Source organism: Engraulis encrasicolus, chromosome 15, assembly GCF_034702125.1.
Source record: "Engraulis encrasicolus isolate BLACKSEA-1 chromosome 15, IST_EnEncr_1.0, whole genome shotgun sequence".
Taxonomy (NCBI): Eukaryota; Metazoa; Chordata; class Actinopteri; order Clupeiformes; family Engraulidae; genus Engraulis; species Engraulis encrasicolus.
In genome coordinates, this window is record NC_085871.1 from 29,651,423 (window position 1) to 29,665,348 (window position 13,926).

At 45.5% G+C, this 13,926-nt stretch overlaps 1 protein-coding gene across 3 annotated transcripts in view; it reads right to left on the bottom strand.

The window, feature by feature from the left end:
• shank3b (SH3 and multiple ankyrin repeat domains 3b) overlaps window positions 1-13,926 on the bottom strand; it is a 94,995-nt gene that overhangs the window by 3,068 nt on the left and 78,001 nt on the right. For 2 of the 3 annotated variants that reach the window (XM_063217357.1, XM_063217356.1), the window contains exons 20-26: window positions 13,442-13,547; window positions 12,592-12,811; window positions 11,613-11,958; window positions 5,238-5,499; window positions 4,299-4,748; window positions 2,933-3,548; window positions 2,205-2,477 (exon numbers count right to left, since the gene is read on the bottom strand). In XM_063217357.1, the coding sequence (XP_063073427.1) occupies window positions 2,205-2,477; window positions 2,933-3,548; window positions 4,299-4,748; window positions 5,238-5,499; window positions 11,613-11,958; window positions 12,592-12,811; window positions 13,442-13,547 (2,273 nt within the window). The remainder of the gene's footprint in view (window positions 1-2,204; window positions 2,478-2,932; window positions 3,549-4,298; window positions 4,749-5,237; window positions 5,500-11,612; window positions 11,959-12,591; window positions 12,812-13,441; window positions 13,548-13,926) is intronic. The other variant, XM_063217358.1, reaches the window with a different exon arrangement.

The following is a 13,926-nucleotide window of genomic DNA, read 5'->3' on the forward strand; positions in this document are numbered from 1 at the left end:
TCAAATTGGCCCATGTCCTCCAACGCTCAGAGTTACAGAAGCACATGAAAAAAGGATAGTAAAATTGACATTTCTACATTTCTCAGTCTCTCTCTCTCTCTCTGTCAGTCTCTCTCTCTCTCGCTCTCTGTCAGTTAGCCGTGTGCTTGTAGTACATAATTTGCATTTCTACAACCGAGTGAGATTGCAGGGGACTTAGTTAGCATAGTGTAATTGTGCATAATAATCTGTAGCAGATGTATGACGGGGAGTATGTGTGTGTGCGTGCGTGTATGTGTGTGTGTGTGTGTGTGAGAGAGAGAGAGAGAGAGAGAGAGAGAGAGAGAGAGAGAGAGAGAGAGAGAGCAAGACCACGAGCACGAGACAGTCTGTGCTCTTAGCTAACTCCTTTTACACAAGTCCTTAGGCCCACTTTAAAAATAACGATATTAGTTTCTTAGAGGAAAAACATCATCTGTTTTTCAGAACTCCAACACACCAAAGCGCAAGCTTACCTTCTTTTGTTTAACAAATACACAAACATCAATAACACATACACAAAAATATTTCATTCTTTTAAGGCAAAAGGAAATGCAAATTTGAAGACAGTAAAATAGTGATGCAATTGTTTTTTTTTGTAAATGAGGAATCACTGAGCATTTCAATGCTTGGTGAATGAGACTTGTTTTTCATGCAAGACACAAGGAGAGTTGAATTGTTAATTTAATTTAGTAGTCTTAGTCAGGGAAGGAACATGTTAATACAATATTTGTTGAGTTTTAGTGTTTAGTTCTTAGTTTGTTGTAGTTTAATGCATTCATGCCCAGTACGGCGCTTAATGTTAGTTAGCTTTCCCATTTTTTTGCTGTTATCTGGTTATTATGTTTTAGAAGTTATAAGTCTAAGCAGGACAAAGTGACCTAAATGTTACCCACAGAGCTAAAAACCTACGATTTACTCTCTCCGTCGTTGTCCTCACATCTGTAGGAACACAGAGAGGCACAAAGAGAACCGGGGATCAATCAGGTGAGCTGAGGTGAGGTGAGGTGAGGTGAGGTGTGGTGTGATGTGCAGACTACTCAGGAAAACATTTCAAAACACTTCAATAAAGGTGCATTATTGTTGCGTGTTTTTTACTATGCTGTGCAGTGTGTGTGTGTGTGTGTGTGTTTGCGTGCGCGTGCGCGCACGCACGCGTGTGTGTTTGCGTGCGTGTGGGCTACATGTAATCAATTTATAGCCTACTTGGCACCATATGTAGAAGATAATTCATCCAAGCATGTGTGTTATAAATTAAGGTGTGCTTTTTTAGACTTGGCTTTTGTGATTTGCTGTGATAGAGCAGGTGTATTTAACAGCAGTTGTGAATGTCATACAATAAATGTGTATGCTCGTGTTAAAGTGCACTGTGCAGGGGTGGGGTAGGGGGATGATTCAAGGTATTCCAAGAAGAGTGCTATGTAGGGTAGACACACGAGTTAATACTTCAGAGACAACCCTGTTGTTGGAATATACTCCTTATGTTTGTTAGATCACTCAGAAATGTTAATAACTACATGGGGACATCTGGATTCAGACAGTAGTCCTGCTACATACCTGCTGTCCATTCACTCAACTAGTAGCTGGTCCAATTTAGCGCGCCTGTTTAGCAAGTCGATGAGCTAAATACTGAGGTCACCCAAGTTACGGGTTCCCTGAACCGAAAGGAATATATAGCCAAAGCTTTACTTTCTTTAGCCAGTTTTTCTACTTGCTTTTATTTTCTAGCCTGAAATATTTTAGAATCTTATACATGTATAGCTTCTTAACATGCTGGACCTCCAATCTGTTTCAATGACACTATGCTAATATTTGAAGTGCTACATCCTGACAAACTGTAAGGTTGTTAACAATTTACAAAACACTAAATTCATTATAAAGTTATTATTCATTAAAGTCATTATAGTATTTTTTGAATGTTGTTACAAAGTCTTGAATCCTAGATTCACAAAAAGTGCTACCAGTTTCCAAAGAGTCCCGTAACCTTTGCGCCAGCATTCTACAATATCAGGATTATTACCAATTGGGAGATCGGCAGAAAAGTTTGAAAATCTACTTTGGTTGCTATTTGAAAAGCTAAACTGCTGAGTTATTGTATTCCTCTTAAATGTCTTTATACACTTCACTGTACACACAGCACATGATTCACATGTATTGCTAAATATTGACAACATTCTGCTGCTCACCTGGCTCCTCCTACAGGTGACCTGCGTCCAGGATCCAGAGCCGCCCCGATGACAGGCTCCTCCCCTAGCGAGTGCGTATGTGTATCCTTACTCAGAAGCTCCGCCCCCATGGCCGCCGGTCTGCCCTCATTGGCTGCCCCACCTCCACCTCCACCTCCCAAGGTCATCACGTCCTGCTGTGGCAGGTGTCCCGTGGAGGAGGAGGACAAGCTCCCGCTGGTGCTCCTGGGCTCCACTTCCCCCCACAGCTTGGAGCGACGCTGGAACAGATACCTGGAGCCGCGGTTACCCACAGCGATTCTTAGTTAGCATCAATTTGCTAAAGAAAATCCATCATACCAAATGCAATCCACATACAGAACACTCCTATTATACAAACACCTTAGACACACATAATATGCACACAATTAAAAGCCTTGTTTCCAACATGTAGCATATGTAACATTAAGTCTTGCCCAGGGCAAACTCAATTCACAGTGGTGGGCCAATCTGTAATTTGTCGCCATTTTGACCAGATCTCCCTGGCAGAAGAGATGTTCAGTCGAAACGCACAGTCATACTCTAAGTTTGGTAAATTACACACATTCTTCTGTATATATGTACTGTAAGTTCTAACCCTTAACTGTCGCACGCGCAGTTTATGTTGGGCATTATATGAGACCTTCCTCTCTAAATGAAGGGTAGATCAATAAACAGATGTCTTGTTTCTGAAGAGGAACACTACCGACCTGGGCCGACCAGGAGCTCCCGTTCCACCCTGCACCTGGGGCAGCAGCTCGCTGTCGGAGGACTGCTTGAGCAGAGGGTCGCGGAGCAAGGCTGCGGGCCGGCCCCTCCCCGCGCACTTGGGCTTCCCGTGGGCTGAGTCGGCGCTCTCCGACGACAGCGTGGACATGCTGGAGACCGTGGAGACAGTGCTGGTCGTCTCCAGGTGAGGGTCTTCCACGCCGGAGTCCGCGGCGGAGTCGCACTTGCCCATCACCGAAATCGTCCCGCCACCGATGCCGCCCGTAGCGATGGTGGTGGAGGAGGACGCGGCGGTGATCACAGAGGCCGACGACGATGACGAGGATGACAACGTGATAGCGGTCGCTGACGTCATTATCGTCACCTGGCGGGGGCTAGCGGCGGTTGCGGCGGACAGAGCGAGGGAGAGCGACGACGGGGATTTGATGGCGGCCTCCTTGGCCATCAGGCCATTGGCGAAAGGCTCGGGCGGGGGGACCAATCCGATCTTGCGGAGCTCCTCACGCGTCTCCTCGTCACTGGATGACAGCAGCGCCGGGGGGAGGGTCACTGTGTATGGCTCCGCCTCCTCCTCCGAGCTCATGGTCATACTGCGCCCTGATAGATAGATAGATAGATAGATAGATAGATAGATAGATAGATAGATAGATAGATAGATAGATAGATAGATAGATAGATAGATAGATAGATAGATAGATAGATAGATAGTGAGATAGGAAGACATGTACAAACAAATTGAAGGGAAGAATTAAGGAATGAAAGGGTAGATTGTACAGTATGTCGATGGGTTGATAGGTCAATAGACAGATAAAGAAATAGATAGATAGATAGATAGATAGATAGATAGATAGATAGATAGATAGATAGATAGATAGATAGAGTGAGATAGGAAGACATGTACAAACAAATTGAAGGGAAGAATTAAGGAATGAAAGGGTAGATTGTACAGTATGTCAATGGGTTGATAGGTCAATAGACAGATAAAGAAATAGATAGATAGATAGATAGATAGATAGATAGATAGATAGATAGATAGATAGATAGATAGATAGATAGATAGATAGATAGATAGATAGATAGATAGATAGATAGATAGATAGATAGATAGATATTTGTCTTTACGGAAAATTGTTCTGCACCATACAGTATGTCATGTTTCTATGTAATTACTCAACTGAAAAAAGGTTATCCACAGTAGACAGAGGTGTTTAACCAGCAGTCTAGCTGGCCATGTTAATTATCTTAATGCTATTTATTATGCTAATTATTCGTGCAGCAAACATCCTGACCATGCTAATTATATTGTGTAGCCTGCTTCTATTAACTACAGAACACAAAATAACGAACCTGATAGGATGGCGAGGGGTGGGGCGGGTGAGGGAACGCGGATCGTGGTTGGACTGTGCTCAGTGTCCGTCAAGCTGGAAGGGGCCGGCGTTTCTTCCGGACTCCTCCCACCCCCCGACACTGACACCGGGCTGCTGCTACTGACAATGACGTCTCCAGCCGGTGTTTCCGTGATGATGATAGGCTCGTCCCTCCACGATGTAGGGGGTGTGGCCTCTATGGCCGTTGGGGTGGTAACTCCGCCTTCTGTCTCGGGTCTCTCCGCCCCTCGGCCACCCTGACTGGGCGTTGGGGAGGGAGACGGCGTAGTGGGTGTGGTCCTTCCACTCAAGGCTCGTTCCCGAGCAGCAAGAGCCAATGCGAGAGGAGAGGAGGGGTCCAGGGGCCGTCCTGTGAGAGGGTGGATGAAGGTGGAGCCTCCTGGTGGTGGGCCGGGGGAGAGCATGGGTGCTGAGGGTAAAGTAGAGACACTTTATTACTGGTTTTCTTGATTATTTACACAATATTTCTGAACACTATTCTGAAAACATGTCACTCATTTACCAATATCCAAAAACAAGAAGAACTTAAGAACCCTATGACAACTCTGATACTATCAGCATACATACAGTACAGTACCCACAAATATCTGCAAACATACTCACCTCACATATCTACTCATATCTCTACACATATATTGACAAACATTACATACAGTACACAAAATCTTCATATGGACCAGTGAGGTTTCAGCAGTAGCACATGTCAGGGCAGTGTAACGACAGCCAGTGCCATTATTGTATGGATTTTTTTTATTGTATGTTTCTTTTTAGTGGACTATCTAAGACGCATACTCATTGCAGCATATCAACCACTGATTACAAATTAATTTATGGGTTTTAGATGCAGTTGCGGCACCTGACGTCTGTGCCCAAACAGACGTCTCTGACCCATACGTACCTGGCGGTGGAAGCTCCGCGAGTTCGTCCATGGAGTGCGACTGGGAGAGCAGCGGGGCGGTCTGGGGCTCAGTGGCGCCCCCCTCCACTGACAGGAAGACACTGGGACGGCGGCGCGCCCCACCCGCAGTGAGGCCCCCTCCTGGCGGGACGATGCGAGCGCGCTCGGAGAGCACCTGCTGCTGGAACTGCTCTGCCCGACTGCTGTGGGGGATACGAGGGGAGGTGCCCGAGGGAGACGGCTCGCGGATCACGATCCGCTCCTGGAGGAGACATACAGTACAATATAAAGGCACAACTTGTAAGTGTTCATGTGTAACCGAGGTCATCCTGCGCAGTTCGCTACTCCGGGATTCGAACTTGTGACCTTTCAGTCACAGCTCCAGTACTGTCAAACCTCACTCCTATCCGGGTCTTCAGCATCAGTATCAAGGTCATCCGATTGCGGCTTCACTTGCTGCTCAAACTCGCAACCCTCCATTCACAGTTCCAGTTCCAGTTGAACGTTTACGGACTTTCTACCACCAAACTCTGCTATTTGGCATCCGGTACACAGAGACACTCAAATAAACTAAATACAAAAAGCTCAATGCTCAACCTCACTCCCCTTCCCCATCCCCACTATCTCATTACTCCCTTTGATTGGGGTGTAATTTTGGGATGCTAATGTGCTAGCTACATCATTAGCTACTCTAGCTTATGACAGTTTAAGCCATTAGCTAGAAAGTAAAAAACAACAGTGTCACAACTTTTTCCAGTCGTGATGCACACAAAACTGATATTTTTCTGGCAGGATCATTCAGGTTGCCTTGCAGCTTCAGATCTTTCCAGCAGAATGACGTCCTGGAATTGGATGTCCTGGACATGGTCAATATCAGGGAGATACATTTCTATTAGAAAAAAAAGAAAATGGAAACTGCCAGGAGTTGAAAGGCTACACCTACAATCACTGAACATTCACGGGCAGAGACACATAAAGCCAGCCATTAGTTTTGTATTCCAGTCATAACAGAGTAAACACATCACACACCGCCCTCTCAGTAAAACTCCATTTACTTAAAGGGGCATTCCACCGGTGGAGACATGAATATGTTACTGAAAGTGGGTCATATGTATAGTAGAATAGTAACATACATTTCTAACTTGGTGCCTTCTTGGCCAAGAAAAGGCAGAAAATGACTTTTTAGTGCTTGTGGATTTGTGACAACAATCCCCATAATGCACGGCAATGCTCAAGTTCCACAGGTCACACCCAGTTATTTGGGACTCTATGCATCATCCCTCCCTCAGCTTGCAGGCAGTCTTGCCAGATTGGGCTGTTTCCTGCCCAATTGGCCTGCTTAGGATGGTCAAGTCAAGTCAAGTCAAGTCAAGTTTATTGTCAATTTCTTTACATGCACTGGTCATACAAAGAATTTGAAATTGCGTTTCTTGCTCTCCCATGCAGACATAGACTAATCTAGGTAAGGACATAGACAGTATAGACATAGACAGTACTCATACATGGACATAGACAGTATGGACGTAGACATTGCTCATACAGACATTTAAAGTGCAAGACTGGACAACAGAAGACTTGTAGAGAACATACACTTTTGTTGTTCTTTTTCCTAAAAGTCCTTTATAGCGTTCTGACATAGTAATAGTAGCATTTGAAGAAATAAATAATTAAAAAAGGTTTTTATTTAAATACACCAGCAGCAGTATGTGTGTGTGTGTTTTTGTATGTGTTTTGTGTACGTGTGCGTGTGTGTGTGTGTGTGGTGTGTGTGTGTGTGTGTGTGTGTGTGTGTGTGTGTGTGTGTGTGTTTAGTGCAGGTAGAAAGTGCGGTGTGCGTCTGTGTGTGTGTACCTGTGTATTGTGTGTGTGTGTGTGTGTGTGAGTGTGTGTGTATGAGTATGAGTTGTGTGTGATGTGTTTGTTTGGGTTTAGTGCAGAAAGTGCAGTGTGCTTGTGTGTGTGTGTGTGTGTGTGTGTGTGTGTGTGTGTGTGTGTGTGTGTGTGTGTGTGTGTGTGTGAATGTGTATGTTTTGAGTTAGTGCAGGTTGAAAGTTCAGTCACAGATGTAGTAGTGCAGGTGGAGTGTTCAGTCGCAGATATGGTGGTGGGGATGAGGGGGGGGAGCGTTGTCAGTGGCCTGGCTGGCTAGAGGCTGACAGTGAAGGGAGAGTGGGTTGAGTGTTCAGTATCTTGATTGCTTGATGCATCGTGCTGCTTGTAAGCCTGGTGGTACGGGAACGGAGGCGCCTGTACCTCTTTCCAGAGGGCAGGAGGCTGAACAGTTTGTGTGCAGGGTGGCTTGTGTCTTTGATGATCATCAGTGCTTTTCGGGTGAGGCGTGCGGTGTAAATGTCCTGCAGGGAGGGGAGTGGTACTCCCCAATGATCTTCTTCGCTGTTGTTCACAACACGCTGGAGTGTCTTCCTGTTTTTCTCCGTGCAGCTTCCTCCCCACACTGTGATGCAGCTGGACACGACGCTCTCTATGGTTCCTCTGTAGAATGTTGTCATGATGGAGGGTGTAGCACTTGCCTTCTTTAGTTTGCGCAAGAAGTAGAGACGCTGATGGGCCTTCTTCGCCAGTGATGTAGTGTTGGTGGTCCAAGAGAGGTCGTCGCTGATGTGCACTCCAAGGAACTTGGTGCTGCTCACTCTCTCCACAGCATCACCGTCGATGGTCAGTGGTGGCAGTTGTTTTTGGACCCTCTGAAATGGTCGTGTGCGGGTAAAAATGGCATTTAGCAGAAAAACCCGCCCAATTTTAGCCATATAAATCAATAGAATTTGGCGGGATTTTGAGCTTCTAGGCTGGTTTTGAGCAGTTTTTGGGCTGGAAATCATCAGCCTCATCTGGCAACCCTGCTTGCAGGTGCATCACAGTGGGACAGACATCACTGGAAAGGAGAAGCTGGAGCACACTGCAGCTTAGTTTTCAAGACTTTATGTTGTGCACACACGCGACCAACATTTCTGTGTTGCTACACCTTCATCAGAGTCAAATGATAGCAAGAGAGAGACACACATTTCAAGACTTGACATTCACAGGTGATCCTACTTGGTTTGGCTAAATTGGTCTGATCTCATTGCAGGTAACTGACCCCACCCCCCAACACCAGGACAAGATTGTAGACAATTAGACAGCTTGCCAACTTCCCAAAACAAAATAAAAAAGTGAAAAAAACAATACACAAAGAACATTGTCAATAAAACCACAGCTACAATTATTAGAAGACCACAGCCGCAATGCTGGAACAATTTGTTACAGAGAGCAAGACATATTGTGTTCCTCATTTATGCCCTGAGGCTCCACTGAATTTAGAGTATGAATCCAAAATGCCTTTCCACAAAGCCTCTCTGTCTAATTGTCTGCAATCTTGTCCTGGTGTTGGGGGGTGGGGTCAATCACCTGCAATGAGATGAGACCAATTTAGCCAAACCAAGTGGGATCACCTGTGAATGTCAAGTCCTGAAATGTGTGTCTCTCTCTTGCTATCATTTGACTCTGAAGAAGGTGTAGCAACACCGAAACGTTGGTCGGGTGTGTGCACAAAATAAAGTCTTGAAAACTAAGCTGCAGTGTGCTCTAGCTTCTCCTTTCCAGCTATGCCAGTGACTTACTGGCAGTGTTGCCAGATGAGGCTGATGATTTCCAGCCCAAAAAATGCTCAAAACCCGCCTGGAAGCACTAAATCCCGCCCAATTCTATTGATGTCGATGGGAATTGGGCGAGTTTTCCTGTAAAATGCCATTTTTACCCGCAGACGGCCATCCCAAGCAGCCCAATTGGGTGGGAAACAGCCCAATCTGGCAACACTGCTTACTGGAGCCTCAATGCCAGTGATTTCAAAAGCACTGGGACACTGATCTGTGATAGGTCTGTTAGAGCATTAGGTCCAACCCCCTATGGGCGGGGTTGAAAAGGTGGGAAAAAGGCTTGTAGTCTCAACAGAAATCCACCTCTCTTACACTTCCTATGTCGATGATGCAAAATGACCATTTTTACATCATTGACATAGGAAGTGTTAAGAGATGAATGTGGATTTCTCCAATCTCAGGGGGAATTAAGAGATTTTTGAAAGTCCATTCAAAAGTATGACTGGGTGTCTATCAATGGAAAGCCTAATGCAAAATGGGTGGAGTGTCCCTTTAACTCATGCAATACAGTTACTGCGGAGTGTGTACTTGCATTTGGAGCGAGTAATTTCCATTTATTTGTTATACAACAGGCTAAAAGATGGCTGCGAGCGATCACCATTATACGGGATATGAGGAGGGCATTTAAGGATGCCAAGCTTTGTCTGAAAAACTCCATTAGCCTCAAGTCCTGTGGACATACTCCTCTGCCATACAAATTCTTTGGATCTTTTCAGAGACTAGACATTCCCTGCTTTTAACAGATGCGTCCCTCTATGTCAGTTCCAGCTAACCCCCCATCAACCTGTTAACTTTGTGGGGAGAAACAGTGTACATCCATTTTGCATATACATTTCTGCAGCTTCACTTGTTCCTGTGTTTGGCTATTCCTGGTGTGGGAAGACTGACGTCTTTGGTGTGCTGCTCACTTGTTCACTGTCATCACACGTCACTTGAAGTCAGTTTAGCAAACTAGAGCTGATTCAGTCAGGCACGTTTTGATGTGCAAGCCCTCAAATTGCTAAATTGCTGGGTAGGAGGAAGGGGGGCCCATTGATATTTTTTGTCCTGGGCCCAGCCAAACCTGTCAGCGGCCCTGATCAAACATACCATGATAAAGTCTCCTTCACGTTTGACATCCTCATGAGCCGAAGTGTATCACAAGGCGGTAAAGACCGTGAACATGAGTGACACTCACGGTGCTGTTGGCGTGCTGTGGAGACGGAACGAAGTTCAAACGCAAAACAATGCCGAAAATTGAATTCCCCCCTCAGTTGTCTCACAATGCAATCAGCTTAGCCTTGCCGGTTTGGTAACATATCATATAGGCTATGTTTTGGCACGCATTCGCTCCAGGCCAAAATGCCAACTCTGCCGCCTTGTGGACACAGGAAGGAACACTTGAAGGAATGCGTTTCAGACGGACGGACGGCGGACGGACGGACGGACGGACAGACAGACCCTCTTATAGAGATGCTGGGACGTATCTAAAAACGCAGAAACGTATCGAAAAGAAAATTTCAAGCTCTCAGACACAAACACTAACCGAATATGTACACAAACAGCATTTAGCTGTGCAAGCATCGTGCACGCGTACCGTAGCATCGAAAAGGAGATGATCATGGGACACAGCTGTCTCATGAGATTTTTTTCTGTGGGGAGCCTCTGTAACGCAGCTTTAAGTAGAAAAGTGCTCAGAGAGCGCACCTCTGCCCTCTGGAGGACAGAAATATGCACGCACCACAAACACCAACAAACTTGGATGAGCAAATAACCTCCTTGGCAGCCCCTAGTGGCAGGCCACACACGCAGCAGTGAACAAACACACAACAAACTTGGACGATTCCATAACCTCCTTGGCGGAGGTAGAGAATCTCTTTAAAGGGACACTGTGCAGGAAATGGTCAAAAAGGGTACTGCAACTATGCTGCTCATTGAAACTATGCTATTGCCAAATTTGACCTTTTCATGATAGTTTACTAAGTAATAAACTAATATTTTCTAGTATGGCCCAAGTACAGTCATTTTTGCAGCTAAAAATGGCTATTTCTGGAAATTCAAAATGGCAGAGCATGGAGAAGATCCCCCTTTTCATGTATGAAAAGTGCAATTTTCCCAGTCATAATGAATACTTAGAATTTCGTGGTGGTGGTAAATATTCATGAAAAAGGTAACATTAGTGAATGGGTAGCATGAATTCTGGAAATAAACAACTAAAAATCTCACACAGTGTCCCTTTAAGGAGAAGGCTCACAGACGAAAGTTGCTAGTCATCGGCAACTAGCTGCAGTACCACCACCAAGTGAAAAATGAATTGGTTTCAATGGAGCTGCCTACAATAATATATTTTGTTTTCGTTATATATTATATATATATTTGTTTTCGTTATATACGAAGTCAGCAAGCTGAATTTATGAGGCAAAATCCATATACCGTACATTAGGCGAATGCTAGCCAGTACAGGTCGAAATCTTCTGCCTCCCAAAAAATTGACACAGCCTCTTACATAATACCAGCTATAGTTCTTATCACATTTTTTTTATTCATGAGGTTTATGACCTGAAATTGCAGTAGAATATATTTCAGCATTTAGCCCTATGGGCTCCCATTCATTTTCCACTTGCCTGCGTTCACCAACAAAGCGGAACTGCAAGATTAGTGGCTACAGTGGGAACCAAGCAGAGTGAGCCTTCTCATCTATTCTACTTTCTCTGGTAAAGCTGAAGGACCACCATAGACACACCTGACTTCCAGTGAGGGCTCCACCCTCCTCCACCTGTCCTTGCTTGACCAGAGGGCTCTTCCTCCTCTGGGGCTTGGCTGGCGTGTAGAGTGTACTGAGCCTTCCCACGTTAGCGTAGGGGTTCTCTACGGCAGGCGTCCGTCTCCTGCCCCTCTCCTGCGTGGGGGTGTGGTGACCGGAAGTGGGCGTGGCTGGACGGGCGATGGAGGTGGGCTCCACGGGCAGGTGGGCGGTGTCCTGCAGGATGATCATGGAGCGGGCTTTCCTCTGGCGCTCTGTTGTGATAGGCCCGTGCAGCTTAGGCTCCGCCCCTGGCCGGAAGCTGGAGCGCGACTGATTGGCCGACCTGGAAAAGCCCAACGAGACAAGTTCAAGGTAAATTTATATATATACCGCACTTCAAACATAGAGGCAGTTCAATTGGCTAAAGGTAAAAGAAAAAAAAAGTAAAAGAAAAAGGAACTAGAAATGCACTCAGAGAGTGCAGACCTCCGCTATGGAAGCTATTTGACAGAACATTTGAATAGTACACCCTAATTTTTTAAAAAGTCTTTCTGCCTTGTTTTTGAGGAGTTAGAAACTGGAATGTCAAAATTTGCCCTATCCCGCAATGGTGAAAAACTTTATAAAATTCCTGGATCCACATTGTGATCCGGATCACCACTAAAATTTAATCAATTATTCCTTTTCCAACAACCCTACAAAATTTCATCCAAATCCGTTGATGACTTTTTTATTTTTCATTTTCAAACTGCAGTCATACAAAACCATTCATGACTTTTTGAGTTATCCTGCTGACAAACAAACAGACAGACAGACAGACAGACAGACAGACAGACAGACAGACAGACCGACCGACAAACAGACAAAAAAAACACAACCTCCAAGGAGTTAATAAAAATAAATATGATATAAGAAATAAGGCAAAATACGAAAGGCGGATAAAAGTCAAGAATTAAGAGGAAATGATCAAATGGACCTGGAGGGAGGGGGCGGCGGCAGGAAGGCAGGGGGTGGTCCCGAATCCAGGAAGTAGGAAGAGGAAGAGGAAGTGGGGGGAGGTGGCGGGGCCGTCTGGGGAGGGGGCGGGATGCTGCTCTGGAAGCTGTCCGTCATGGAGGAGCTCCGGGGAAACCGGTGGTGTTCGTTAATCAAGGCTGAGATGCGGTCGTCCTCCGGAGCGCCTGTGTGAAACATCTCTGCATGTAACACGCGTGTCACAGCATTGAGATATTTTTTTACGACACTTGTTATTCCCGATGTTACATTTAATTGAGCACTGAGACCTACCACACATATGACTACGGACAATACATTATAATTAACACAACATCAGTCCTAATGCTTCAAGAAATGCACTTAGTCTAGCACAGAGAGAGCACTGTGATAGAAGGACCGATTTTGCATCCTTTTTGCATCCTCTTTTTTTTGCATCCGATTTTGCATCCTCTTTTAGGTTATCTGCAGGCATCAATTGTTATGTTATGAGCATGTTTGTGTGTGTGTGTGTGTCTGTGTGTGTGTGTGTGTGTGTGTGTGTGTGTGTGTGTGTGTGTGTGTGTGTGTGTATACAATACAATACAATACAATACGTATCGATGTGTGTGTGTGTGTGTTTGTTACGATAAGATACATATCAACACTTTTGTGTGTGTGTGTGTGTGTGTGTGTGTGTGTGTGTGTGTGTGTGTGTGTGTGTGTGTGTGTGTGTGTGTGTGTGTGTGTGTGTGCGTGCGCGCGCGTGCGTGTGTGCCCGTGCGTGTGTTTGTGCCTGCGTGTGTGCGTGCATGCATGGCGGGGGTGGGGGCGGTTGCTGTTGTTTATGTTACCAAATGATTTGGTCCGGGACATGCCCCTGGGCAGCTGCATATGGCTCTTGTCCAGTCCCAGGGCCATGCCAGAGGACGGGGAGATGCCCTGACGCTCCAGCAGATTCTGTTTGGACAGCAGCACAGCAAAGAGAGCAGGACAAAGAAACACGCAGCGTTTAGTTACATTGCATTACATTACATTTAGCAGCCGACATGAGTTAACATCAAGACCTTGTGTACACCAGAGGCCGTGGGTATGCCCTCACCAGGTCTTGACGTTAACTTTTTCACTCACCGGCCACTGCCCACTGTGCCTAGAGTTTTTACCAATTCACTAGCCATTCACCTATTCTAATAGCCACACTTTTGATATTAGTTTTTTTTTATCATGATGATACTGTAGATCTAACTTCAGAAGATGGGTTGCTAATGCAAGAAGATGAGTGCATAGCTTCCTAGATGGAAATAAATCAAACAAATACCAACAGAGTAACTGAGCATTT